This window comes from Glandiceps talaboti, chromosome 13, assembly GCF_964340395.1.
Source record: "Glandiceps talaboti chromosome 13, keGlaTala1.1, whole genome shotgun sequence".
Taxonomy (NCBI): domain Eukaryota; kingdom Metazoa; phylum Hemichordata; class Enteropneusta; family Spengelidae; genus Glandiceps; species Glandiceps talaboti.
In genome coordinates this window covers 18,521,523-18,547,587 of record NC_135561.1, presented here as the reverse complement: position 1 = coordinate 18,547,587, position 26,065 = coordinate 18,521,523, and the positions used below count along the sequence as shown (strand labels likewise).

Sequence of the window (26,065 nt, the reverse complement as noted above, 5' to 3'; positions counted from 1 at the left end):
TTTGGTATAACCTTATTGTTTGAGACAATAGGAATAGTCCATCTTATCAGGGATGGGTTTTCGACACTCTATATTTATAGAATTATGTTTCATTCTGTTTCTGTCCTTATGTCGTCCTTGTCTTGTTTTTGTCTTTCACTTCTTGGTATAAAGTATTTTTTCCTAATTGCATTATGTCCATCATAGATATCGTTCTTGATCACAGCACTGGTAGCATCACAGTCATCTAGCCCCTGTCAAAGAAGACACTATACTGTTAGAGGTGAACACTGTGAACACTGATCAATGGAAAAAACTACAACCCAAGAAAAAACACCAGTACATTTAGTTGCTTATGTTAAGCAGAAATGAGACAACGCCGACGGCAACGGTGGCGATAACGTTTCATGCAAAGACATACAATGTAATTAGTGCTGGTAACTTATCATGGCATAAACTTTACAGGAGTCAAATCCCATAACTCTGTTTACTAATAGAATGCTACATGTGATAACAATCAAGTATGACCATTAGTGTTGCATTGTAACTTCCGTAGATATAACAAACAGATAAAGGTGTCACCTGAACCTAAATCAGATGCACCCCCTGTTGTTTTTGCATTAGTTGTATTATTGTTTTAACCTAATTGTGTCCTTCCTTAGCTCATTTCATTCAAGCAAAGGCATTGATATTTTTTGCAGGTTGTATACAACAAAGGGAGACATATTTTTAACAAGCTGTAACAGCAGATATAAACTAAAACTGTTATTCATCATAAGTTCTGAATTATGATCAATCTGTTCACAAAGACTGAAGTCAGTCCAAACTTTCAAGTAACAATTTTCAAGTTTGTGTTCATGGCATTCAAGTTTAATTCACTAGTATGGTTAACCAACAAAGATACATTTTCACCCGTGAAAGTATGGGCATAGACAACACTACATGCACTTGTGTAAATACCCCAAGTATGTCACACTAGTTCTCACATGTCATGGGGTACTATAATATTCAACCAACCTGAATTTCTTTGACCTTTTCCATTGTTATAAGTCTTCTACTAATTTGTCCATTCAGTATTTGTTCACTGTTGGCAACTAGACAGAGACATGGATGGGCAGGAATCTGATTTAGGGAATACCTGTAATAAAACCAAAGTATTTGTTCACTGTTAGCGACTAGACACAGACATAGATGGGCAGGAATCTGATTTAGGGAATACCTGTACTAAAAACATAGTATTTGTTCACTGTTAGCGACTAGACACAGACATGGATGGGTAGGAATCTGATTTAGGGAATACCTGTAATAAAAACATAGTATTTGTTCACTGTTAGCAACTAGACACAGACATGGATGGATATGAATCTGATTTAGGGAATACCTGTAATAAAAACATAGTACTTGTTCACTGTTAGCAACTAGACACAGACATGGATGGGCAGGAATCTGATTTAGGGAATACCTGTAATAAAAACATAGTATTTGTTCACTGTTGGCAACTAGACACAGACATGGATGGGCAGGAATCTGATTTAGGGAATACCTGTAATAAAAACATAGTATTTGTTCACTGTTAGCAAGTAGACACAGGCATGGATGGGCAGGAATCTGATTTAGGGAATACCTGTAATAAAAACAGAGTATTTGTTCACTGTTAGCAACTAGGCAGAGACATGGATGGGTAGGAATCTGATTTAGGGAATACCTGTAATAAAACCATAGTATTTGTTCACTGTTAGCAACTAGACACAGACATGGATGGGCAGGAATCTGATTTAGGGAATACCTGTAATAAAACCATAATAGTATTTTTCATCGTTGGCAACTACTCTCATTTCATCTTTTCCAATTCCATGACAATCCCACCTCTTTCAAACCTCATTCTCACTTCTCACCTGTACACTAAATATGTTCCAAACAATGTCACATATAGTAGCTCCTATCATTTCAGAAATGTGTTGTTAATGGGTGGTAATTTTGAAACATGGATGAGTTTAAACACAACCTAACTTGTTTTCCTTTCCTTATTTCGTTTAATTTTCACAAAGTATCACATGATATCTTGCAATGAGACAAGTAGAAGACATACATACAGTATAGCTACCTATAAAGCTAGGACTTCTTGACCATGGATGTGAAAATATCCAAACTAAAAGTTAACTTACTCAGCTCTTGATACAGGAAGCCAGTAGACAAGTCGACCACCAAGTCTAAGATAACATGCTGCAAAGTTTAGTAAATCTGTAAATATATCAGCCAAGTGATATCCAACCCTGGATGGAATATGGCCTGTGACCCTAGGGATGAAAATATAGGTCAAGGTTCAAATGGAGATTATCATATACCTAGTACCGGTATATCATCCTATGTAATTCAATGGAGAGTGTGCATATCAAACTCATGTAATCATTTTCTGTATCAAACTCTGGCACACTGTCCCCAAATATGGTAAGTGGTGCACTCGTTGATATCCGCTGACTCAGCAATTCACTTTTGACATACACCGCTGCCTTCAATGGTAGCCACTCTTGCCCTATCACAGAGTTTACGTCACACACTCGCTACTTTTTTTAAATGCGTATTTAACATAAAACATCCATCATGTTAATAATAATTAGTTTATTGATAAAATAGACTGGCTTAATTCTGAAATATGTTCTGTTAAATTATGATTATGTACAATTCCATCAAACGCTGGTGCACTGTATTATATACAAAGTCAGTAGTTGGTATGTCAACCAATGACCAGTGTTCCTTCACGTATCTTCCAAAAAATCGTTCTACTGATATAGATATTTTGCCAAACAGAAAAAAGTAATTCATATTTGTATTGTTTATGAACAAATCTGCCCTTAAATATGATGTTTATTGTTAGTATTTAAATGCTATGTTTTTACGACAAAATCCAATATGGCCCCCCACTGAATGCAGTGTTACTTGGAGTGTTTACGGTAGCGCTGCATAGGAGCTTGCCATTTGTCATGTTGTTCATAACTATGCATGAATAAATCTAGTCTGTTTTATATTGTAGAAGTCTTCAAGTGTTATCCTGTTACTTTTACTATGAATACTCTCACAATCCTCTGAATATACCGATAATAGTACATTTTGTTTTGATAGTAATTTGTTTATTCTTGGTTTAATGACTTACATGTCATCTTCCACACTGGAGTCTTTAGTAGTGCCTATTTTTCTCGTAGATTCCCTGATTCCGTACGGAGCTAGTGAACGGAGAGAGTTAAAATTAAGAATACAGGTAAAGCATAATACATATCATAAATAATGTCTTCTTACTATTTACAAGGTAACAAAGCAGTCATCATCATCATATCACCAGTATTTCTGACAATGGAGAGTGCATGCATCAAATCCAAGCAATATTTTGTATCTGTATCATGCCCTAGCTGTCACACTTTGTCCAAATATGGCAATTGACACACTGCCCAAATATGGCAAGTGACAAACTGCCCAAATATGGCAATTGACACACTGCCCAAATATGGCAAGTGAAACACTGCCCAAATATGGCAAGTGACACACTGCCCAAATATGGCAATTGACACACTGCCCAAATATGGCAAGTGACAATTACTACACAGGAGATAAGATAAAACCTTTGTGGCCCAGATATGGGTTTTGCGGACATCGGTAATATGGCTAACAGACACACATAATATGATATTGTGATTACTGATATTGTGATTACGTTTTTTGAATAAAACTCAAATCTTGTATGCTAGAATAAATATTGTGACAAACAACCAACTGGATGATTTTGTAACTCTCAGTCTGAGACTGCCATTGCTAAATGAATGAGCAATGGTTTAGTATAATTATCAGTGGTGATTCAACACCAATAATGTCTACCACATGAGGGCGCTAACACAGCTTGCTAAACTACCAAGTCTTTCTTCACCATGGGTCGGGTGGGGAGAATGTGAAGCTATTACAAGGTTGCTACTGATTGGATTGGCCAACATACATATACTTTATCACTCATTAACAATACAGTAAACAGATGTGCTTGTTTCCTTTGTTTTACTAACCAATCAGAATTAAACCTTATAGATTGCATCACATTATCTGTACTTACGATCTGTTACAATTGCATCAAACACAGACTGCTGTCTCCATAAATTCCTAGATGAGTCGGCTACCATGACGTCAATGTAATATTTTTCAAGTCCATATAATTTCAAATTTGTTCGTATACTTTCATCACGTTCCCTGAACTTTGACCTTGCATTACTGCGACTTGTTTTACCCCTACCGTGGATTACGTTATAGTCAATGTCAGTTCCCATCACATAGCCACCATAGTTAGCACAGGCTACTAGCAGACTACCTACATTGGGCAAAACAAGCACAAAGAACTGATATTACAATATTAATACTAATAATATAATAATACACATTTATAAATTGCCTTCTACAATTGATGATGTGGTCATAGCGATGTTCAATTATTACCCTTGGCACAGACCTATAGTGGAACAATGGATCTTTATACTTCTTCAACTATCAGGACAGCAAACAGTCCATTGCAGGTTTAGTAAATGTATGGGAATAAAGCACTGATTAGTAAGGACTGTGTCACTTGCTACTTTTGCACTCCTAGGATTAAAGCATTCATATTGCAACCTCTGTCCTACCAGGTCCCCAATTATACAGCTGGGTTGACTGAGGCACAATCCTGGTTGAAATCTTGCCCGAGGACATTAGCCACTCAGACGCAAATGGCAGCAATGAGGCTCAAACCAGGATAATGCAGATTCCAAGTGAGCCACTCAAACCATTCGACCATCGTGACTCGAAGTTAGATAGTAATATGGCAGGTTTTCATGACTGTAGTTAGTGCAAGAAAGAAGTTCATGTTTCCATGAAAAATAGCAAAATGGAGAACTGTTTGAACGCGCTAAGAATGATACCATCTTTAACTAATAAACAATGGGAAATGGCAATTTTCATATGAGGTGACAGTATAAAACTAATCAACGTTGTCCTCTCTGTCTGCTAAAAATTGGTTACCAAATAGCACCCCCAAGTGGCCAAACTACAAAATCTTTTGTCTTTCCAATAACTGTATTGAGTAGACCAACCTGTTCCAACAAATGGATCTAACACAACAGAGTTTGTGGCTACCTTGGCCTGGTTTGCCATTATGAGGGACAAATCTGCTGCCATGCTTGTATTGCCAATAAAATGTCGCTTCTTGACGGAGTATTTATCAATGAGAGTCCGATTACCATCTGTGATCTGTAAGATACAGATAAACAAACAAGAGTTACTCAGTTCATTTTCACCATACATAAATACTCCCATTAAACTCATGTACACCAGTAGCATTATATTCATGTTGATTTGTACCATGAAGTAAGTTATACAGTCACTTTATGTCACTGACAGGTTTACAGCATGTGAAGTTTTTCTGTGATCCTAATATCAACAACAATTTATGGATGCACCCAAGCCTGATACCATCAACACATGAAGTTCCAACTTACTCATCAACACATCAAGTTCCAACTTACCCATCTTCCAAAATGTATACTATACGGTTCATCTGGAGCCCTATTGGGATCTGTTCCATAGTATTCCAGGATATAGAATGTATGCTCTGGATTTGTTAATTCTACTTTTCCCTGGAATGGGATGACATCTGTAATTTCCTGGAGATAAAGAGAAACATACACAGTCTTTAATTTTAAACAGTGATGTAGAAAATAGCCGGAAGTCAGTTAAAACAATCAGCTGTCAGCGATAAATTTCCAGCTATGAAAATGGATGTATTGAAATTAGTCCCCAAAACTATGAAATCTTTAGAATTTATGGTAAAATGTTTTAGAGTTCTTGGTTGCTATCGAACAATTACTCACTACCAATTGTTCCTTACCTCAATAATATTGGTTGACATCAACAATTGTGTCAAAATAGTGTCAGGGGAGCCCTAGTTTTGGGTTTTCAAAATGAAAAAAAAAAACACCCCTAAACACAAACTTTACAATTATTACCTGACATTTTTGGCTACATACTTCAGTCTTTGCCAACCAAATTGTCTACGCAAGACTTGCCAAAGTCATTTTATCTTCAAATGAAAATTTTATTTTAATTGTTTGAGTTGTTTTCTTGTTTCATGCACCAACTCAAACTTTGTGAGTGGTCCGAGTACTTCTGATCTTCAGTACAACAACATTCAAAAAAGGATCACTTACATCTATCAGTCTCCACTGTCTTGGTTGTTTCATTGTTTTACCAAATGCATTAGCTCTGACTTTGAGTGTGGTGTCCGGTCTGCAATATGGTGCCATCATCTCTGATGGACACTGTCGCAGTTTTTCATATAATTCAGGATATGTCTTAGCTGACGCCCAGATTTCTAGTAAATATTTGCCCAGTACTGTTCGCGTCATGATCTTCTGTCCACTGTCTTCATCAGGAAGTGTCAAAACAATGAATGGACACTGCAATACAAACCAAACAGAACAGGCCTGTGTATTGTGATCTTGTTTGAAATATTTTTTTCATGTATGATTTTATTCTCTTCTGTCACGCAAAGAATTGCTCATTTTGGGCCAATAAAGATATATTGTATAGTATTACTGTACTGTACTGTACTGTACTGTACTGTACTGTACTGTATGATATCAATTATTGAAAAGAGTTACAACCCTGAAACCAATTCTGAAGACAAGGTACACAATATACGGTGTTACACCTGCACTAGCTGTAAATGAAGGGTTATTTCTCTGATCAGACAACCAACAATACAATCACTAAAAAGTGTTAAAATACAAATAATTATGTTAATTAGAAGTCAGTTTTATCCACAGGTAGTACTGTAACATAACACTGTTACAGGTTCGTATTAGGGCACTGATTTTAGGGTACCTACCCAAAAATCAATTTGATTCGATTTGTTGTACCATATAATGTGTACAGCTACAATGTACAGATACAGACAACATTCCTCCAGAAGTGATTCAATAGAGTTGATAGTATTGAGGCTGTACAATATAACAAGTAAGTCATTAGATCTAACAGAACAGTTTTACAATGTTCCAGTGGCAACTAGTGCAGCTTTAACTATTTTCTTCTTAAATTCCTGGTAAATTGAGTAGAAAAATCATAAATTTGGGTGATGAAAAGTTGAATCACATGGTTTTGTTACAAAATTGTTGAATTCACGTCACGAATACAAGAAAACTTCCATGGTAGAAGAACTGATCCAGTATACCATGATTGTTTGTATACCCACAATTCCCTACCACACAGTACATGTTCAGCAGTCCACTGCTTATTTTAGTTTGTTTTTTTTTCTCTTAGACTTAGAGAAGTCACTTGATGCAGGCGTGGTGAAAGTAACTTTTTGTGACTTCCTGGAAACCAACTAAAGCAGCTTGGAGAAAATCAGCTTCACCTTTGATGAGTAAATTGCTTTCTTCTTGGTCATCACATCTCACAATATCTGAACAGTACATAGTTTGATTTTTTTTTTAATTTATCAGGGATCAAAGGGTTAACAAAAAATAATAAACCTGAAATTAAATACTACTGTAATTCAGCAAGTACACATTTCTCATGAGTCTATTCCAAACTTTCTGAAACATTGACAAAGTTTTAATGTACTTACTTTTTTGTCTTCTATGTCTTCTATTTCTGCTTTGATATCAAATAAACTAAAGATGGACTGCAGTTCCTGAAATAAAGACCATGGCTATTTTATATTAAACTTGTGACATTGCCATCATTATTTGTAATCATGCAGTATCGTGCAACACAGCCAAAGGAGAGCAGTTTGATCGGATCCGATCCGATATCCGATAAATGTATGGTCACTGCAACATTAGTCCTGCTTGCAGATGGTGCACGGGTCTATATTACTGACACAACCCTAAGGAGAGGGACGATTGTCAGAATCGAGTCCCAGATTACTCCGTATGCAAGCAGGACTACTGTACCATGTGCAACGCAATCATTAGCTGTAATGTAATAATTGTAGCTTTTGTTTTTATTTGCAATATTTTATTCTTTCTTTTTTTAATTTTATTTTGTTACTAAACATTTTTCGTTTTCAATTTTATTTTCTTACGGGCTTTGCAACAAAAAGTATATTGGATGATTGAAAGTGCTGTTACTGCAGTTATGCAATCATGTACAAATTACAATAATACATGCCATGATGTATATACTAAATAGCGCAATGGAACTGACAGATCGTGGAGGTAGCAGGACCAATACGTAGCTCCATGGTCAGATCAACAGGGTGCCGAATAGAATGAAACTTAACCCAACTATCTTGGTGAATGAGAGTGTTCAAACATCGGCCCTCGGAGGCAAGATCCACAAACCATGAAACAATGACACAATCACAACAAATGCTCCCCAAACATTATTAATATTACTGGAAATCTACGATCATTTGTTTCAAAAATCGATATCATTTTTGGGGGGGACATAACATGAAGTTGATTGTACACTTTAATAATACTCACCGGCATTCTAAATTCGATGTGTTCCTGTGCGAACAGTAGTAGATATTGTTTCCATTTTCCAGACATGTTGCAAGTCTTGGGCGCAGCCATCTTGAATGTAATAATTGTAAGCGTTTTGTTTTCTCCAGTGTCACGTTTTGTCCCGACATGACCTTCGTTGGGTCGGGCGTTGGGTAGCCTTCAGTAATTACAGGGAGGAGGGGGGGGGGGGGTCACATTTTACAAATCGGCTCTCAGGAATGGAATTGGGGAGGATCACAGTTTACTTTGACTCATTGTATTGTCTAACTTTGCATTTTTTTCGGGGGGGGGGGGGGGGGGGGGGGACCAGGTTACCATCTCATTGCCGCGGTGCCACCTGTTCCAAACCCCATTAACCTTTAATACTGCCATTTGGGTTTGGGTACGGGTTTGGGTTATATTAGGATTAGGGTTAAATTTTCGGTTAGGTTAAGCCCCATAATATCAACCCATATCAATCAAATCACTGCTGACAACCATGTAAACTCTAAGAAGCGCAGTGACGTGGGTCTCATGGGGAGTGTGTCAATCTAATCTTTGATAGTTTGTGGCCTTCAGCTCAAACTATGAATTTGAAACAAACACATTAGTACACAGTACTATTTATTAATTAATTAAGTGACGTCACACACATTCACATGGTGGTAGTTGTGGGAAATAGCAAATGCCTTTAAAACTTTCAACATATGGTGGCAGCGGTGGGATTAAGCACTTACATTGATTCCGAACTCATTTCTTTTTCCATTTCTGACAGCATTTTAACCCATGTTTTGAACTATTTTTATCAGGGGATGGAAGAAAGAAAGTTAAAGGATGGTCACTTTTTAACACGACGGACTCGGGGAGGGTCATATTTTACGCAACAGCCCGGGCCTGATCCCCCCTGTAATTACTTTACTGAAGGATTCCTTAGTACTGTATATTCTTTGAAGATTTCTCATGACCATGAGACCATGACCATGACCATGACCTGCTAGGCTCAGACCACCAACATTGTTTAGTGATGGATTAGCTCAAAAACCTGTCGTCATAAAAGTATGTAAGCCTTATAAAATATTGATAGAAGCTATAAAATATTGATGGAAACATCTTTTTCAATCTTTTCTTACGTTGTCAGTTTGATTGTTTTCACTCTGATAAAAGTTTATTTCATTTACAATCACCAATATTCCGACTCCGTAATGACATTGTCTTGTGATATTCAAGTTGTGGGTGAGAGGGGTTGACTGATGTGTGAGGGCGCGCTCCCCTACATGTCATGTACGACGTCGACGTACCTTACAGATTATGGGAACATCATGTGGGAATATGAGCGTTATTTCCCTCTTCTATGAACATAATTATTCGTTTTAATTTTATCAAAAAGTAGACTTATGCCACTATTTTGGCAGAAAAGTCTGCAAAAACTCCGAACATTAACGCGAAAATTTTTTTTTAATTTAAAAAAAAAAAAAACCCGCGACTTTCGTACATAAGGTAACATTTATTTAAAATAATTAATGCTTACCTATTTATAATCCAAAAACAGACCTATTAGCTATGAAGGTATTTCTAAAGCATGAAGACGGTTCCAATGTTATCAACCCCATTAATTTTCACGTGAAAAGTTGACCTGTTTTTAAGGATTTTTCCGTTTTGGGCGGCACATACCCTTTCTATTGGAATACCCCCCCCCCCCCCCGAAATGAATAACTGTAAAGCCATAACGATTGTAAAGGATTTCGTGTAAGGTGACAGACCCAGACCTAAAGGCCTGTATATTGAAGACAGACTCTATTATATATTTCTTTAGTGCAGTCTGGCCCAATATTTTTAATCCACGCCCTCTACGGCAGGAGTAGAAAAATATCACAATGTCACTGATTGCCAGTGTCAGACGACGGGAATAAAACAAGTGGTTCATAGTTTCCTTCCTACGTATATTGTAATTGTCATTTGTACGTCATTCAGACAGTTAAAGTACCATTATGAAATATCACCAACAAGTAATAATATACGCTTATTTTTTTTTACTTTTTTTTTCCAAATTTAACCGACCAACCGACTCATTACATGCAAGATGTGTTGTGATCAGAAACATAGAATTAAGTACGGATGGCCTAATATCATAGGCTAGAGGAAAGGGTAACTTCCACCGTGACAGTAATATAAATTGCTTTGATCCTAAATGTGAAATATCGGGCAAATAGGGAACTTGCAATCCAGACTGAGCATGCTCAGACGCAAAGGACTATGGGATTATCTGTGGTTATCATAATACCTAATCTGGAGCTACCGATAAAAAACCTCCTACAATAGTCAGGGTAAACTATGAATTGACCATTCGTGGCTGCAAACAATGTAACAGTGTTGTTTACAATACCAATTTATTAGTATTTATTATCACAGTTCCCATGATGCAACATTCAACATGGCGGGTTTGCAAGTTCCCTATTATCATATTTGTTAGTAATTTGTTATGTTTAATCACCTGTCAGGTTCGAGTATACTGTTCAACCTGCTCGTACCTCTCCAACCAGAACACTTGTCAAATCATGACAAACATTTTCAAACACATGTCAGGGATCAGTCAGTTTCGTTAGCCTGTGGTACATATATATATTTGTTCTTGTCTCTGTTTCTTTCATAAATTGTTTAAATATTACTTCATGTAAGGGTTCAAACATAACTATACATAAAAGTATACATATAATACATGTATTACCTAGCTACCACACTAGTTACAGAACATGCCATGTAAGTGTTTGGCTGTTTCACAATCAGTGCTTCACTTCACTTGAAGGTTTTGTTATCGTAATCTTCATACTATTGGATACTTTATAAAAGAACTTAATCTAAATTGTCCTAGTCTCTTCAGTATGAATTTGTCAGAAGGGATGGATATACTTCCTATTTCGGACACTACATGTATCAACTCAAATTCAAGTTTCTATTGTACACTAGGTATGACCTCCGAAAGTGCTCTAACACATCAGTAACTTTACTATACATGCAATATCAATGCCCCTATAATGTTACAGGTCCACTTTTATAACATGGAAAACTTTTTAAAAAGTTATAATTACTTTAGCTTTTCGAAGCTTGGCAATACATATCTCAGAGGCTATGAATAACCTAAAAATTGCCTAAATAGAAACAAAAAACTGCAGATCTGCGGGGGGGGGGGCTTGGACTCCATCACCCCAGAGGCCACTCATTCGTTAAACACACAATAAGATTCACCAAAATTGGTAAAAAAAAAACTTGAAAAGCTTCTAGGGGAGACCCCTAGGACTCCCCCCCCCCCACAAGAGGTAGACATGTCCAAGCCTCAAATCAAAGTTCTTCCCTCCACCTCTTACTGTCAAAATGCTATGAAACTTTATTTCAAAAATGTTTCAACCATGTGTAGTTGCTTTTTACAATTGTTAGAGCTGTCTTGTAAAGCTTGCGGCAAATTATTGTCTGAAGTGTCTGTTAATAGCCTGAAAATTGGCTTTACGAGTAAAAATCCCCCAGGGCTTCTAGAACCCCCCCCCCCATTCACACACACCCACACAAGAGGTTGACGTATCCCAGTCTCAAAGCTCTTCCCTCTACAGCTTTACTGTCAGCAGATGCTATGAAACTTTATTCATGGGGGCAGTGACTCTTTGTCGGACCAATGGAAAAAAAACACTGACATTCCCCCCTTCCCCCAAGCTGGAGAAACTGACCGGTCTATCTGAGTGTTTGAGCTCACCAATTTCCGATTTGCATTTTCAGTGTGTCATCATACCATGGCCATGGCATAAAAACTGTCAATGATGTTTATTTAAATATGTAGTTTTCTAAATAAAATATGTGTGTGATAGAACAGCATCTTTTTACTCTCTGTATTACCCTGTGCGAAAACCAAACAGAAAATTGTGGCAACAAAAGTAGGTGTTCAACATTGACGTAAACAAAATCCAGATATCTCAATGAAGCAAATAAAAAAAAGTTGCCAGCATAGGCGAAGGAGAAAAAAATAATTCTCAGGCAAGCAGGTGGGAAAAAAATAATGACTCCCCACCAATCTTCCAAGCCCCCCCCCCCCCCCCCCAGGATATCGAATGGTCTACCCCTTAGAGTTTGAGTGATTTGAAAGAGATATGCATAATATACATTCGTTGGTCAGAGTGACTAGTAGTTTGGGATTTTAACCCAACAGCTACATGCAATTGATCGTAAACGTGCTTTACTTTGTATGTAAATTATAGATATATATGTGTGCGCGTGAGTGTCACAACAAACACGCACGCACGTACGTACGTACACGCACGCACACACGCACACACACACACACACACACACACACTCAAACTATTGTATGTAATGTCTTTACATAGACTGACAACAGTTGACATCGTGGCTCACAAGGGGCAGTTGATTATTTGTAAGTAAGTACGTGGTTACTTTTCTTTCATGAAATATAATGTAATGTAATTATAATTTAATAGTTTCAAATAACACAAATCATGTCTAGAGTTCTCACTGGAAATTCGTATGCGACGTAAAAATAACATTTTAACACACTGTTTTAACCATTCAAACAATGCTAGCACACCATAATCTTAATATATGCATATCGTGCATTTCGACTCTTATTTGTTTCAAAATAGGCATTTGTTCTGTTGGTTTTGTACACTGGATTTACAGACTGCGTCACTTGTAAGTTGTATTACGTCTGACGTCATGTTATCAAATCTGTAAACTGGGAGCTATTAATAATAAAGTACAACCGTACCGTGATATTAAAAAAATGTATTATTCTAGAGAATATAGTAATGACCGTTTTCAAATGTTAAAATCTCAAACGCTTTCGGAGATATACGACATACTGTAACAAAAGTATTTGAAATCCTAGCGAGACTACTTTAGTCTGAAGGGCTTTGCACTTTTCTCTTCTATGCTGACAATCGAGAGAGTTCTGGAGACACGATATCAAGATCTGTGAACAATTTTACATTGTGTGGACCTATCTCTTAAATGCCATGATTGACACTAGGGCCATTTGCACGATGGATTCCGACATAGATCCTCGAGGGCACGATTATGTTTCGGTTAACTGAACTAAGTACGGGGTGGGGTGGGGGTACGGTGGGGGTGAAAGAAGGTGTCTATATAACTGTGTTTTTTTATTTGGCTTAAGTTAGACGTAATAGTATGTAGTATGATAATTTGGCCTTTCTGGGGCAGGCTGAGATAATTGCAGCAAGATATAAATCTCCATTCTCAACAATGCCTCCCACACACTTTATTCCGTAGACAATTTTCCCACTCTAAGAAGTGTATGTAGGTGATAGGGTATGATGCGTCAATAGACATAGTGATTGAATAGACTGAGTAAGTGATTGATTGATTGATTGATTGAGAACAATCTTGGGATTCACGATGTATCACGGTCACAGTGATGGAGTCGGTGTTGTCTAACGTATTTCTTGCCATTACAGCACCGTTACATATACCCACACCATAATTCAAACTGACGGGTGACTCACGGAATAATCCCCAAATAATAGAGCAACTGAGAGTTTAAAGTTCGTAGACTTGAGTGAAAGTCGTATTAGTAAAATGTACATATTACGACCTTAACTGCGTATAGGCCAAAGATTGTCAGAGATTTTGTGTAAGTTGATGACACAGTAGTGAATTCCATTTTGCATGAATATTAAAGATGCTTTATCATATTTCCTTTGTATCAAATATTTAGAGCTCACAGCTTGCAGGCTCAACTAGACACGGTATGTAGTTCTAGATATGTTTTCGCTAACAATGTCTCTTCGGAATTGACCGAAATCTAAGTTATATTTTACGTACAATCGCCTGTCTATGTTGATATTTCACTACGACTATCAATTGCTATAGTGGACATATATATTATTTAGATCTCCCATGTATTTCTATTTTCAGATATTCTATTTTAAACCGACAGAGTGCATCCTATATTTACGCAATCTGATTACAATCTAATGTAGAAACACTTTCAAATCTAGAGGACAATTAAGTCCAAGTCACGAGGCTCACTCAATTGAGTGAATAAAAATACGCACTTTATTCGACGCTTCGGTCTTTCACAGCAGACCTTCCTCAGGATTCTGGAATCAAATTACCGTGGAGTGGCTGCACTACATTTTGACGAGTCAAATTGAAGGCCGCGGTGAACCAAAACAGATATTCGGTTAAAATACTTTCCAGTCGAAATGTGTTTTAACACTGTGACAATCTAAGTAGCTGATGTTCAACCTTTCAATGTTCTCGATATGCAAGGCTTTACATTTGAACCCCATTTTAAGTTATATGGCATTTTGATTTCTGTCGATTTTTTGTTATGGGGTCATCATTTTTTTTAATTTCAATACGGCGATATGATGCTATTGAAAAGGTGTAGTAAATAGGCCCATTGTTCCTTACGAAGGCAGTACTTGGTACTTACTTGGTGAATGTGGACGACGGTTTACCAGTATTCATTTTAACAAGTGGAAAGGTGCATAACATTAAAGTGGTATAAAACTAGGCGGAATTTATCTCAGCTGCATTTTTCTTTATGCCTTAGGGGTCCAGAAATATCGTATTCATCAACCCTGCACCGTGTAACCTATCTGAAATAGAGTTACAAAAATTGGTAAATCCGGCTTACGACCTTCTATAAACTGGGACGAGGCATTCTGGGAAACAAAGTTAAGAGAGATTGTACGATGTAGGGTTGGTGAAAACTCAAGCCACTAAGTGGTCTGAGAAATGCTTTCCATGTTGTATATGATCTGGTCACCTGTAAAAGTTCCCTGATAACATATATCATCATCATCATCATCATCATCATCATCATCATCATCACCCTCAGTATTGCCATTATCAGTGTCACTCTAAGCTGACTTGCTGTACTACTTGAGTCAGTACATGTATCACTTTCCGTGTTCTCTATGATATTCAAAACTAAATCATCATCATCATCATCATCATCATCATCATCATCATCATCATCATCATTATCACTGCTACCATCACCATCATATTTTAACAACATTCACGAATAGAGTGAGTGATAAGGTGAGATGGTACACTCAACAAAATGCATCGTTTTATTAAACAATTTTCTTACAATTTATGTATTTTTATTTTGGCATGTAAAGTACTCGTAAAAATAAATGTTGAGTACTCACCTCACTTTTACATCTCAAAACACACAAAACAAATTGCCAATAATTGAATCTTCAATTTGGTCACAAAACTACGGATTGTAAAATGTAACCCTCCCCCAAACATTGTAATGCAAAATATGACCCTCCCCCAAGAACAGGTTTGCAAAATGTGACCCCTTCCCCCACCGATTCCTCGCCCCCTCCCCGCCCCGCCTTGTAAATATTGAAGGCTCCCTAAACAACTTTATATCATGATTGTGTGAGTTCATCCAGTGTATATGTCCAGCTTACGATCTCTGTACCTCGAATGAGCCAAGTTCAGGGCTAAGGGCACCACAATGGTTGCTAGGGACAATTGCATCAATGCCTTGTACATCTGCATATTGACAGCTCTAGAAACATTCCCACCAACTTTCAGCCCAATCCACCTGTTAATTTACAAGATGTATCATTTGGACCAAAATTCACAGGTTAGACCTAATTTGTATGTCACTGCTGGGATCATCATGTCATGAACAAATCTTTATCTACACATCCCAAAGAATGTTAACATTCCCATCAAACTTAAGACCAATCAGCACATTAGTTTTTGAGCTTAAGTTAATCTACACACCCAAAGCAAACTCCTAACCAAATACCAAGAAAATCAGTCTGGCAGTTTATGAATTGAAGTTGTTCACACACACACACACACACACACGCACGCACACACACGCGTGTGTGTGTGCACAGACACACACACACACAAATCACAAAAGAAGAGATTCTCATTAATTAATATTTATTTCCCCACCTCTGAAAATATTTTAAACTGCAACATACATCTTGGAAGGATACATTATACACAACACATTGACAGCATTTTTAAATTCCAAGAGGGTAAAATACAGCAAGCTGCACTGTGAAATGGAGAGATGTTATTTTATGCTATAGGTATCAAGTCACTATTATTATTTATACTGCTCTACACACCCTGAGTTCCTGTATTGAGGTGCACCATTATCACTTGCATTTTCAATTTATTTTCATTTTTTTTCTATTTTTTTTCCAGGTCAAAGGCATTCCCTTTAAAATCTTATCAACGGCTCAATTCATTTTTATGGTATTTACCATATGTTGTGTCTATGATGCTCTTGTTCTTTGCATTTTCTTGTGTATGTGTAATACAGCCTATTGCAGATTAGTGTTCACCTGCTGTCTGATAAAAATCATACAGAGACCAATAAGAAACTGGACATGCTACACTTCAAGATAGCAAGATTGAATGAATACAGTTTCTTGCTACATATTAGCAACTAACATACCACCATGCAAACATCAAAACATTGGCGCCTGCATGTCTGTGTCTATTTGCTGTACGTTTAAATGGTTGATCCCATTCCAAATAATCTAGGATGAGGAGGTGGGCCAATACTTCACTTACATACACATGATGCAAGCATCAAGCATGGTAGACGTGAAGTATGTTAATTACCATATGGTAAAATGAACGGAGCCTTCTTATTGATCAGATTTTATTCACACTGGGTCAAAGTATCACTTCCTGTTTTGAACACTTCCCTTAACAATGACCATGAGATACCAACAATTGATGCTCATGTCATAATTTGCATAACAGTTTAAGTTTTTTGAGTTTTATTTCTAGTTTCTTTGAATGCATAATGCAGTCTGGGATATACACAGCATGGGATTATAGACAATACATAATTCTGAGTACTCGTAGCAAAGCTTATTGTAGACTCCCCCTTAGTGAAAACCATTGAAAGATACAACTGTTTTTAACAAGGTTGTCATGGCAATAAAATAGAAAAACACAAATAAAAGAATGCTACTTTTCATTTACATCATTACTGATGGAAATGAAAGAAGCGTTTGAGAGTATAAATAGTTCCAAATAACTTGTTTAAGTCAAAGTAAAATTCTGTTTTTTTTAACTTAAATATAGAATCATTTTTTTCCAGTATAACTTAACAACAGTTTCATGAGTACATCTTAATGTGGAGCTGTGTGTAAAGTAGTCTAGATGCTACCCATGGCATCAAATCATCTCTTCAAACCATCTAGCTGAATGAGAAATCTGAAACCAAAAGTTGTTCATACAAATGAGAAAACCCATAACTGTTGAGACAAATTGGATATTATATAACTACCCCCAATAAACACCAACTTCTCTCATCGGGTAGAATTCTTGATTGATTAACAAAGACATGATGTTAATGGCTGTGTTGGTGGCTTCGGTTTAATTTTAAATTTCATCTCAGGACCTCATTGAGCTAGACATAAAGAGAGATGTTGAGAATTGATGCCGTGGATAGCACTAGATTATGAGTAAAGACCCCTGAAGGCTTGTAGATATAATTAAACCAGCAACACTGTAATGGGTAGACAGAACGATTTGTCACTGTGTAAACTCCTGTAATCCATTTGTGATCTCCTCCAGCCGTACACACCGAGTCGCACTCTACGTTCTACAAACAAGAATCTGCTTACAACAACAAATTACAGACAAGTCACCTATGGAGGTCGTTCATTCTCATATGTCACCCTCCAATTTATGGAACTCTTTGCCACTTGACATTCGCCAAGCTTCCAGCCTGGATTGTTTCAAAACAAAACTGAGGACTTACTTGTTGACCAAAGCCTATGGTGTGCTTTAACCATTTAGTGCTACTGAACAGAACATTGCTCCGGAAATCAGAACTATAGAAATGTAATTAATCAATTGATTGATCCACTCAATGTTTACCTTACTGTTACAGGAGTGCACGCAACAACAAATCTTCAGTCTGTGTATTGGGTAAACAATCACTCTTTGCATGGTAAGACAAAATATACAGGACTGTGATGTTCTCGACAAAAAGCACCATTTTGAACAATTTGGGTAGACAAAAAAATCACATCTCTTCTTTTTTTTTCCTTTTTTATTTTTTGGATAAAGTGGGGAAATAAACACCAGATGGTGATGGTTGATGTTTATTAACAAAGCTCTGACAGCCAAAAATAGTTATTGTTTTATAGATCAAGGTTTTAAGGCGTCCTCATCAAAATTTATCACCAAATTTGACGAGAGTCTCACTATATTTTCTCCCCTTTTTAATTAAATCTCCTAATTGTTACTGTCAACATTAGGTCGACACATCAGTGTCAGCTGACGTTTACATCGTTTGCATTGTTTCCTTCTTCCCCACCAACTGACACACACTTCTAAATCCTGAAGAAAAATTCTTTGAAAATTCTACAATTTGTAAAATACATTGATAGCTTGAAATAAGGTGTTTTTTGTTTTCTTTCTTTCTTTCTTTCTTGCACTTATATATTTGTGACCGGAGGTTGAAAATACGTTTCTCATGGATGGGTTGATTTTTGTTTTAAGTCTGTTTATTTCTTGTGACATACTTTCTTGGCACAGACATCACCCAAGTCTTTTTTTTTTTTTTTTTTTTTTTGTTTCTTGGAGGGTGGGCTAATTGATCTTGTAAAAATTATATTTTGGTGTAATAAATATGTTATTGATTTCTCTTCATATAAAAAGATACCCTGTGCCAAGTCGTTTTTTTTTTCTCTCGTTGTTTTCTACTATTACCTGCACATGAAATGATGGTGCCCTAGAAAGGAATAATAACAATGCTACATAGTCTTGTGAAATTACTAGAAGTTGGAACACATAAAAAGGTTACAATTTAACCGAAATACTTGAATTTTTCGATCATTTTGTACAGTTGCGTGGTTCACAAAATGGTGGTGTGTTTTGCTTATTTGAAGAGCTGCATTCAACATCTGATTTGTGATGGATGGACAGATGTCACATGACAACAGATGGAGCATCACATGATCATGCGTGGAGTCACATGATTACACATGGAAAGTCACATGATTAACTCATGGAAAGTTTTTGATTACACATGATCATAACTCCCCTGGCAAAATACACACCATCATATTGATAAACAGTACAATATACCAATGACTACACAACTTGTGTATTTGAAATCAATATTACAAGTGCATGAAAGTCATGATTTTGAAAAAATTGTCCTGAAAACACACAAGTATTGTTTTCTCCCCCACTGTTATAATCAGAGGCATTCCGGATACGTTTTCCAAATGAATTCTTGTTTATAAATGTCAATTTAAGGTGTTTCTAGAAGACTAAGTAACTTGTAAACAATTCAATTCTTGAATATGGGCAAGAAATTTCAGTATGTCCAAAATAAAACATATCGTGTCATAAAATTACAAATCTCATGCACTTCTGTTTTGATTTAGAGTTTGCTGTTTCAGCAATTATTCCAAGTTTAAGGCAAAAGTGATACATTTTCCCGTCAACAGACTAGGTCTGCTACAAAGAGTCACTCTGATTGGACATAGAGTTTTTCAACCTCGGTTTGTATGCAAATATTTACCGGATTAGCATAAATATTTGCATAAGCTGCTATCATCTGGTGGGTTTTCAAGTCCACTGCAATTATTTCAAAATAAACACAGTATCTACTGCTAAGTTTGGAAGATGTACATGACTGATTTATAATTTGATCACAAAACTACATTTTTCTATCATGACGACGTCTGAAAGCAATTATTTAAGAATGTGGAATTTCAGAAATCTGAAACCATGATTGCCATTGTGCAGTTACTCTCCAATTACAAGTTCAAGATCATGCTCTTAAAATGAAATTAATCAGATCAATGTATAAGTTAATTCATCTTTACAAACTGTGCTCCACCACGGCATTTTTGTAGAAATTAAATAAGAGGAAAACATTTCATTACAACACACAATTGGATATCACAAAAATATTCTAGTACATGACTGCAAATTTCATTTCATAGATATCAATCAATAATTTATGCTATCGGTTGAAAAAAGTGGGGAGGCACAACATTCCATATACAGAAGAAAAACTTGTTTTAGTTAGGAAATTAAAAAAAAAATCAAGGTACTTTGGACGTCATTTTCAAATGACTTTTCTCAAACCATTTGACCTTTATAATCTTTCACAAAAAACCACACCCAATGTTTTGACAAATAGCAAGGTGAAATGAAACACACCGTGTGGGCACACACTTGGACACCCCTACCACAACATGGAACCTTCCTCAACACATCATTCTATCAAGAGATGTATTGTAGATATTTACTAAATATTACTTCAAAGATGATACACAACTGTTTGAATAAGAAAGGAAAAAATTACAAGTGGGGAAAGGCAAAGAAATTTCTTTCCATCCTGCATAAATTCTATTATTATTTTTTAGTTTTTCGTTGTTGTTTGGCAAGATCTGATTTTCTCTATTGAATGGTGCAGCCATTACCGTTCTTCATCTTCAGACGAGACTTGGGACGATACTTCTCCAAGTAGGCCAATTGTTTAGCATTAATGGCACCTCGACGTTTTCTAAAAAAAAAAAGATAGAAAAATACAACAACTTAAACTCACTCCTAAAATGATCAACTTTTGCACAATATTATGTTTATATAGTACTTTCCCACTCTGTGTTCAAAGCATTTCATTACCCATGGCATGGACCTGTAATAGTGCAATGACCCATTATACGATACTTCCTTAACTCCCTGGAACATATACAATCCATCTGTAAGCCCATAAGTGTATACCATTCACACAGCAACCTATATCCTACAAGGTCCTAAACTACATACAACTGAGACACGGGCATAGTTCAAATCTTGCCCAGGACTCAAATTATTCAGAAACAAATAACATAGGCAAGACTTAAACTGATAACTTGTACCCTCTTTCCTGGCCACTCTAACTATTCAACCATCATGAAAAAATCGTAGAGTTAACAAGTTACCATGTCACTGGTTACAATTAGCTTATATACTACCTTAGGGACCATTGCACAATGTCCAACAAGCTCAACAAAACCTCCTCCCCCTAAACAATGTTCACAAGTGTGATATCACATGTTTATATATGATGGAAACCAAAACTGTAGCGGTCTCACCTCTATGATCAATGCTATGTACATGTAAAATCATGATGGTAAACATAAAGTTTCAACCATATGAACCTGTTTACTGAAATAACGGAAACACATCAAAATACTACCAGAAACCCAGCACTGTATCTCGCATTAGAGGTAAATTTTTATTAACTTATCAACATCTCACTAGTGAATACAGAAGCTTGTATCATTGAAGGCGTGGAAGTTTTCAAAAATTTGGTTAGAAGTGTGAACATGAAGTTCAACAATTGCATTGACGTCAGACCCCCCCCCCCCCCCCTCCTTATTGAACTTGTGTGACATTGTGCGATCGTCCCTTAGTTACAGTAACACAACCAATGAGGACTCTTTCAGTCCAGACTACATCATTATGTTTACAACTAAGATCAAGACTCACTGTCGGATCATCTCTACTGCATCTTCAAATTTCATCCCCATTTCAACGAGTGCAAGGGCAACCAATACTGGTGCCCGTCCCAACCCGGCGACACAGTGAACAGCAATGCAGCAACCAGGTTCCTCCTTGTTTCGGGTTTTCAGTAAATTAAACCACTGGTCGACCACATCGTTTGGTGGAGGAGCTCCATCATCAAAGGGATAATCCTGTAAGTGGATTAAGAAGAGATATAAGTACGAAACCCTGGATTAAAGTGATAGAATCATTCCAGTGGCACACGATGCAAAATATCTTTGTAGGAAAGCTTTAAAACAAAGCCTTATTTATGATATGTAGACAGTTGACTTTCTCACACACTCTCTCCTTTCAACTTCCTTTACCTCTGTAGCTGTACTAGTAATGCATTTCCAACTCATTTAGTCCTTTACATTGTCATTGCATACTGAATTTGAGAAGAAGCCAAACTAGATTAGCGTAAGCTATTTTTTTTTGCCTCAAAAATTGCCAATGTATTTAGTTGATATTTATGATATCATTTTCTTTTCTTCCTTGGCAATAAAGTGAATAAAGTAAAGTGAAACAAGTTGAGTCTAGAAGCGGTTTACACTAAATATTAACCATAACTCAATGATTTATCTGATCTAATGTTAATACCTCACTTATTAATGACATAGTGAGGGTTTGCTCTCTATTTTAGTACACAATCATATACTAACTCATTGAAAGAATGGAAAAGTTATCAACTACATTTTTCAGCATTTGGGTCCTTACAACAATGTTCGACCAACTGTATTTCTTAGCATGTCTCAAGCTGTGCTAAAACTACCTACTAGCAGCAAAGTTTCTTAATTGATCCCAGTGTAATCTTTCACTCCTTGATGTTTAATTAGTGTACATTTCACCAGTGGAGTTTTAAGTAGAGTCTTCAGGATAGGGACACTGTGGGATATCTAATCTGGTATACTAAACAAAGCTGCAATGGTGTATGGTGTTGTAGTTGCTAATGTAACATCAAATGTTGGAGTTTTTTGTTTACTGTCTCAGTGAAGTGAGTGTGTGTATGTCATATTATATGTGCAGTGACTAGCCAGTCTTGGTCTTAGTAACAATCTGTTTCAATTAAAACATCAGGGAGTGAAACATTACACTGTGATCAATACGGAAACTTCCTGCCAATAGTTGTAGCACAGTTTGACAGGCTTAGAAATACAGTTTGTCAAACACTGTTGTATCATGTCCATACTTGAAACTCTTGATAGATTGTAAAAGTTATGTCAGGGCCAAGCATATATACAATAGGCAACATCAGAAGTAATTGGATATGAGATCCTTATCAAAACTGACCAGTCATCCCCACTGAGTGACACAATAGAAGCACATACACAGTCAAGTACTAAGATACATGTAGACAAAAAAGTAGAAGTTGAGTAAAGTTATGTGGCTTGAGCAAAACTTCAGTTATTCTGTGTATGTCTAAGTACCTGACTGTGTGTGTATGTACTGCTATTGTGTCACTCAGTCGGGATGACTGGTCAGCTTTGATAAAGGATCTCATATCCAATTACTTCTAAAGTTGTCTTGCTCATAAAAATATGTATGTTTCTCAGCAAAGTGTTCATACTATTTGGCAAACCATTGTAATACCAATCTACAGTACATAATAAAACACTGAATGCCTGGACCAACATTGGTGAAAGAAAAACTGCTGAGTAAATCTACAAAATGAGACACAACAATCTTTGTTACCCAAAAATAGAATTTTACCACCACCATGTGAGCGTGTCATACAAATGCATGTACAATCTTTAGATTTCTTGGTCTACACCATGACTTCTACTCCACGTGCTACACATGCATTACGATAAGTGCATGTGAGAATATCTCACCCCCCCCCCCCCCCAGCTCCTTGTTTACTTTCAACCTTGCTATTGCAGGTATCGACAATAACACTGTGCAAGTACAATTTTTTGTAACAAGTCAAGCACTAACACTTACCAAGACTCGAATACCCTCTTTCTCTAAGATATCGGTACTGTATGTTGGTTCACATACACGCACTACATCCTTCACTCCGTGTTTCTTCAATTCCTGTAATGTTAAGAGCAAGTACAAGTTATAAAATAGTGTATTTTATACTCACAAATGTGTCATTTCATTGTACCTATAACCTGAGACTTGACAAAGTTAATAATCAGGATAATAGTTGACTAGAGTATTTACAACCAGTGACAGACAAACGTTAACAAGCGAAAATTGTTACAAACAGGGAAAGTAAACAAATGAATTAGATTAATAACAACTTGGCACACCGAGTTGGAAGTACAGAGACATGCATTACATTCAAACATTTAATAAGAACAGTTTTATGGCCTCTTGCCATAATACCTCACATTCACAAACAACTACAAGTCCCACCCTCCCCCTACCATTCCAAATACATGTGAAGAGGCCATACAACTGTTCTTATCAAACCATGAAATGTGAAACAGGTATCAATACTTCCAACATGCTGTACAAAGTGTTATTAATCCAATTCAGTTGTTTATTTTTCCTGCTTATAGCAAGTTCTGCTTGTCAATGCTTGCCTGTCACTGGTTGTATGATTTAGAAATAGCAGGCACTATTTCATCACATAGTCTGAAATATGTTGATCACTTCATTTCATAGTACAAGACTTCAACAAAGCAATTAAAGTTAAGTTCATGGTAGTAAAGCTGCTAGAACCCTCAAGCTATTCTGTCTACTGTGAAGGCACCCACACAGAGGTGCTCAGTACCTGTGAGCTATATTCAGCAACTCCCCAAAAGTGCAGACCTGAGGTCTTGACTCTTATTACAAGTGTATACAACACTAAGTTCACTGGAGTATGTACAATTTAGAAATACTGTGGCCATTGTGTCAACATTTAGTCGGAAACGTTTCATTTCACGGTATCTGTAGTCAGGACAACAGTGCAACCTGGTTTACATGTAGGATTTACTTAGTCTGTTAGATACAACAATTGTACCATGCTATCAGCTACAGCTCTACAGCTTTAGAAACCTAATAGGGCTTTAACAACATGACGTATCTTATAGTCTTCAGAAGATTTAGCTGATAGGGCCGTGGCTACCACTTATTTACCTTGCAATTTAAACCCATTAAACTTTTATCATTCAATTTCATCTGATAAATGTAATGATTGTCATCAAAAACGACATAACAGTCTGAGAACAGTACTCATTAAGGGGGAACACTATTCCAGGCAAGAAATAGAGACATTTTCATAAACTCTATGGGTTCTGGAAGTCATTTTATGGTTATACAAAGTAACATCCCCTAAAATTACTTGCGATTTCAGAGAAACATCTAATTGATCTTGTGCCTTTAATACAAGGGTATATTTACTGTGGGCCACATTACCTCAAGGGAGTCAGCAGAAATGGTTATTCATGATTGAACAATGAATATTCATGAGATGAAAACACATACTTGCGATTTCAGAGAAACATCTAATTGATCGTGTGCCTTTACAGGGTATCTTTACTGTGGGCCACATTGCCTCAAGGGAGTCAGCAGAAATGTTTATTCATGGTTGAACAATGAATATTCATGAGATGTTTTACACTGATAGGCACTTAGGAATCATTAAATCGCAAGTAATTGTAGGTGATATAAAATCACGAAATGACTTAAGAACCTATAGTTTTTGAAAATGACTATTTCCTAGAGTAGTGTTCTTCTTTTACTCTTACTCTATAAATACTCTAATTCAAGATGAACATGTGTAAGCCCTTGTATAGTACCACTGATTATTTCTTTACATGAACTGGCAAAGGATGGTACAGATGCATATTAAAAACTTTTGAATTCAATTTTCACATAGTAACTACTTTTTGTATGGGCCACAGCTTGTGCTAAACAGACCACACAAGTACATCTTTTGTGAATCTCAATGTATGCGAGAGAAGCCCATAAAAATACTGCTCTAGAAGTACAGTATTAAAAAGTTGGTACAAGACTGCCATTCCATGTATTTGTAAATTCTTTGGGCTTCATACACATATATATCGAGATTAACAACAGAT

At 36.6% G+C, this 26,065-nt stretch overlaps 2 protein-coding genes across 3 annotated transcripts in view; both read right to left on the bottom strand.

Moving 5' to 3' along the window:
- On the bottom strand, positions 1 to 8,537 carry LOC144444795 (tRNA (guanine(10)-N(2))-methyltransferase TRMT11-like). Its single transcript, XM_078134334.1, has 10 exons — positions 8,472 to 8,537; positions 7,610 to 7,675; positions 6,192 to 6,440; positions 5,511 to 5,648; positions 5,079 to 5,235; positions 4,073 to 4,324; positions 3,131 to 3,200; positions 2,145 to 2,276; positions 997 to 1,117; positions 1 to 233 (listed from the first exon to the last, which is right to left on the bottom strand). Exons 1-10 carry the CDS (start codon positions 8,535 to 8,537, stop codon positions 90 to 92), a joined length of 1,395 nt encoding a protein of 464 aa, XP_077990460.1. The 3' UTR covers positions 1 to 89.
- A 7,829-nt stretch (positions 8,538 to 16,366) lies between these two features.
- The window catches only part of LOC144445102 (protein tyrosine phosphatase type IVA 2-like), a 33,901-nt gene continuing 24,202 nt past the window's right edge, over positions 16,367 to 26,065 (bottom strand). For both annotated transcript variants that reach the window (XM_078134657.1, XM_078134656.1), the window contains exons 3-5: positions 23,994 to 24,086; positions 21,999 to 22,204; positions 16,367 to 21,030 (exon numbers count right to left, since the gene is read on the bottom strand). In XM_078134657.1, the coding sequence (XP_077990783.1) occupies positions 20,925 to 21,030; positions 21,999 to 22,204; positions 23,994 to 24,086 (405 nt within the window). In that variant the 3' untranslated portion in view covers positions 16,367 to 20,924. The remainder of the gene's footprint in view (positions 21,031 to 21,998; positions 22,205 to 23,993; positions 24,087 to 26,065) is intronic.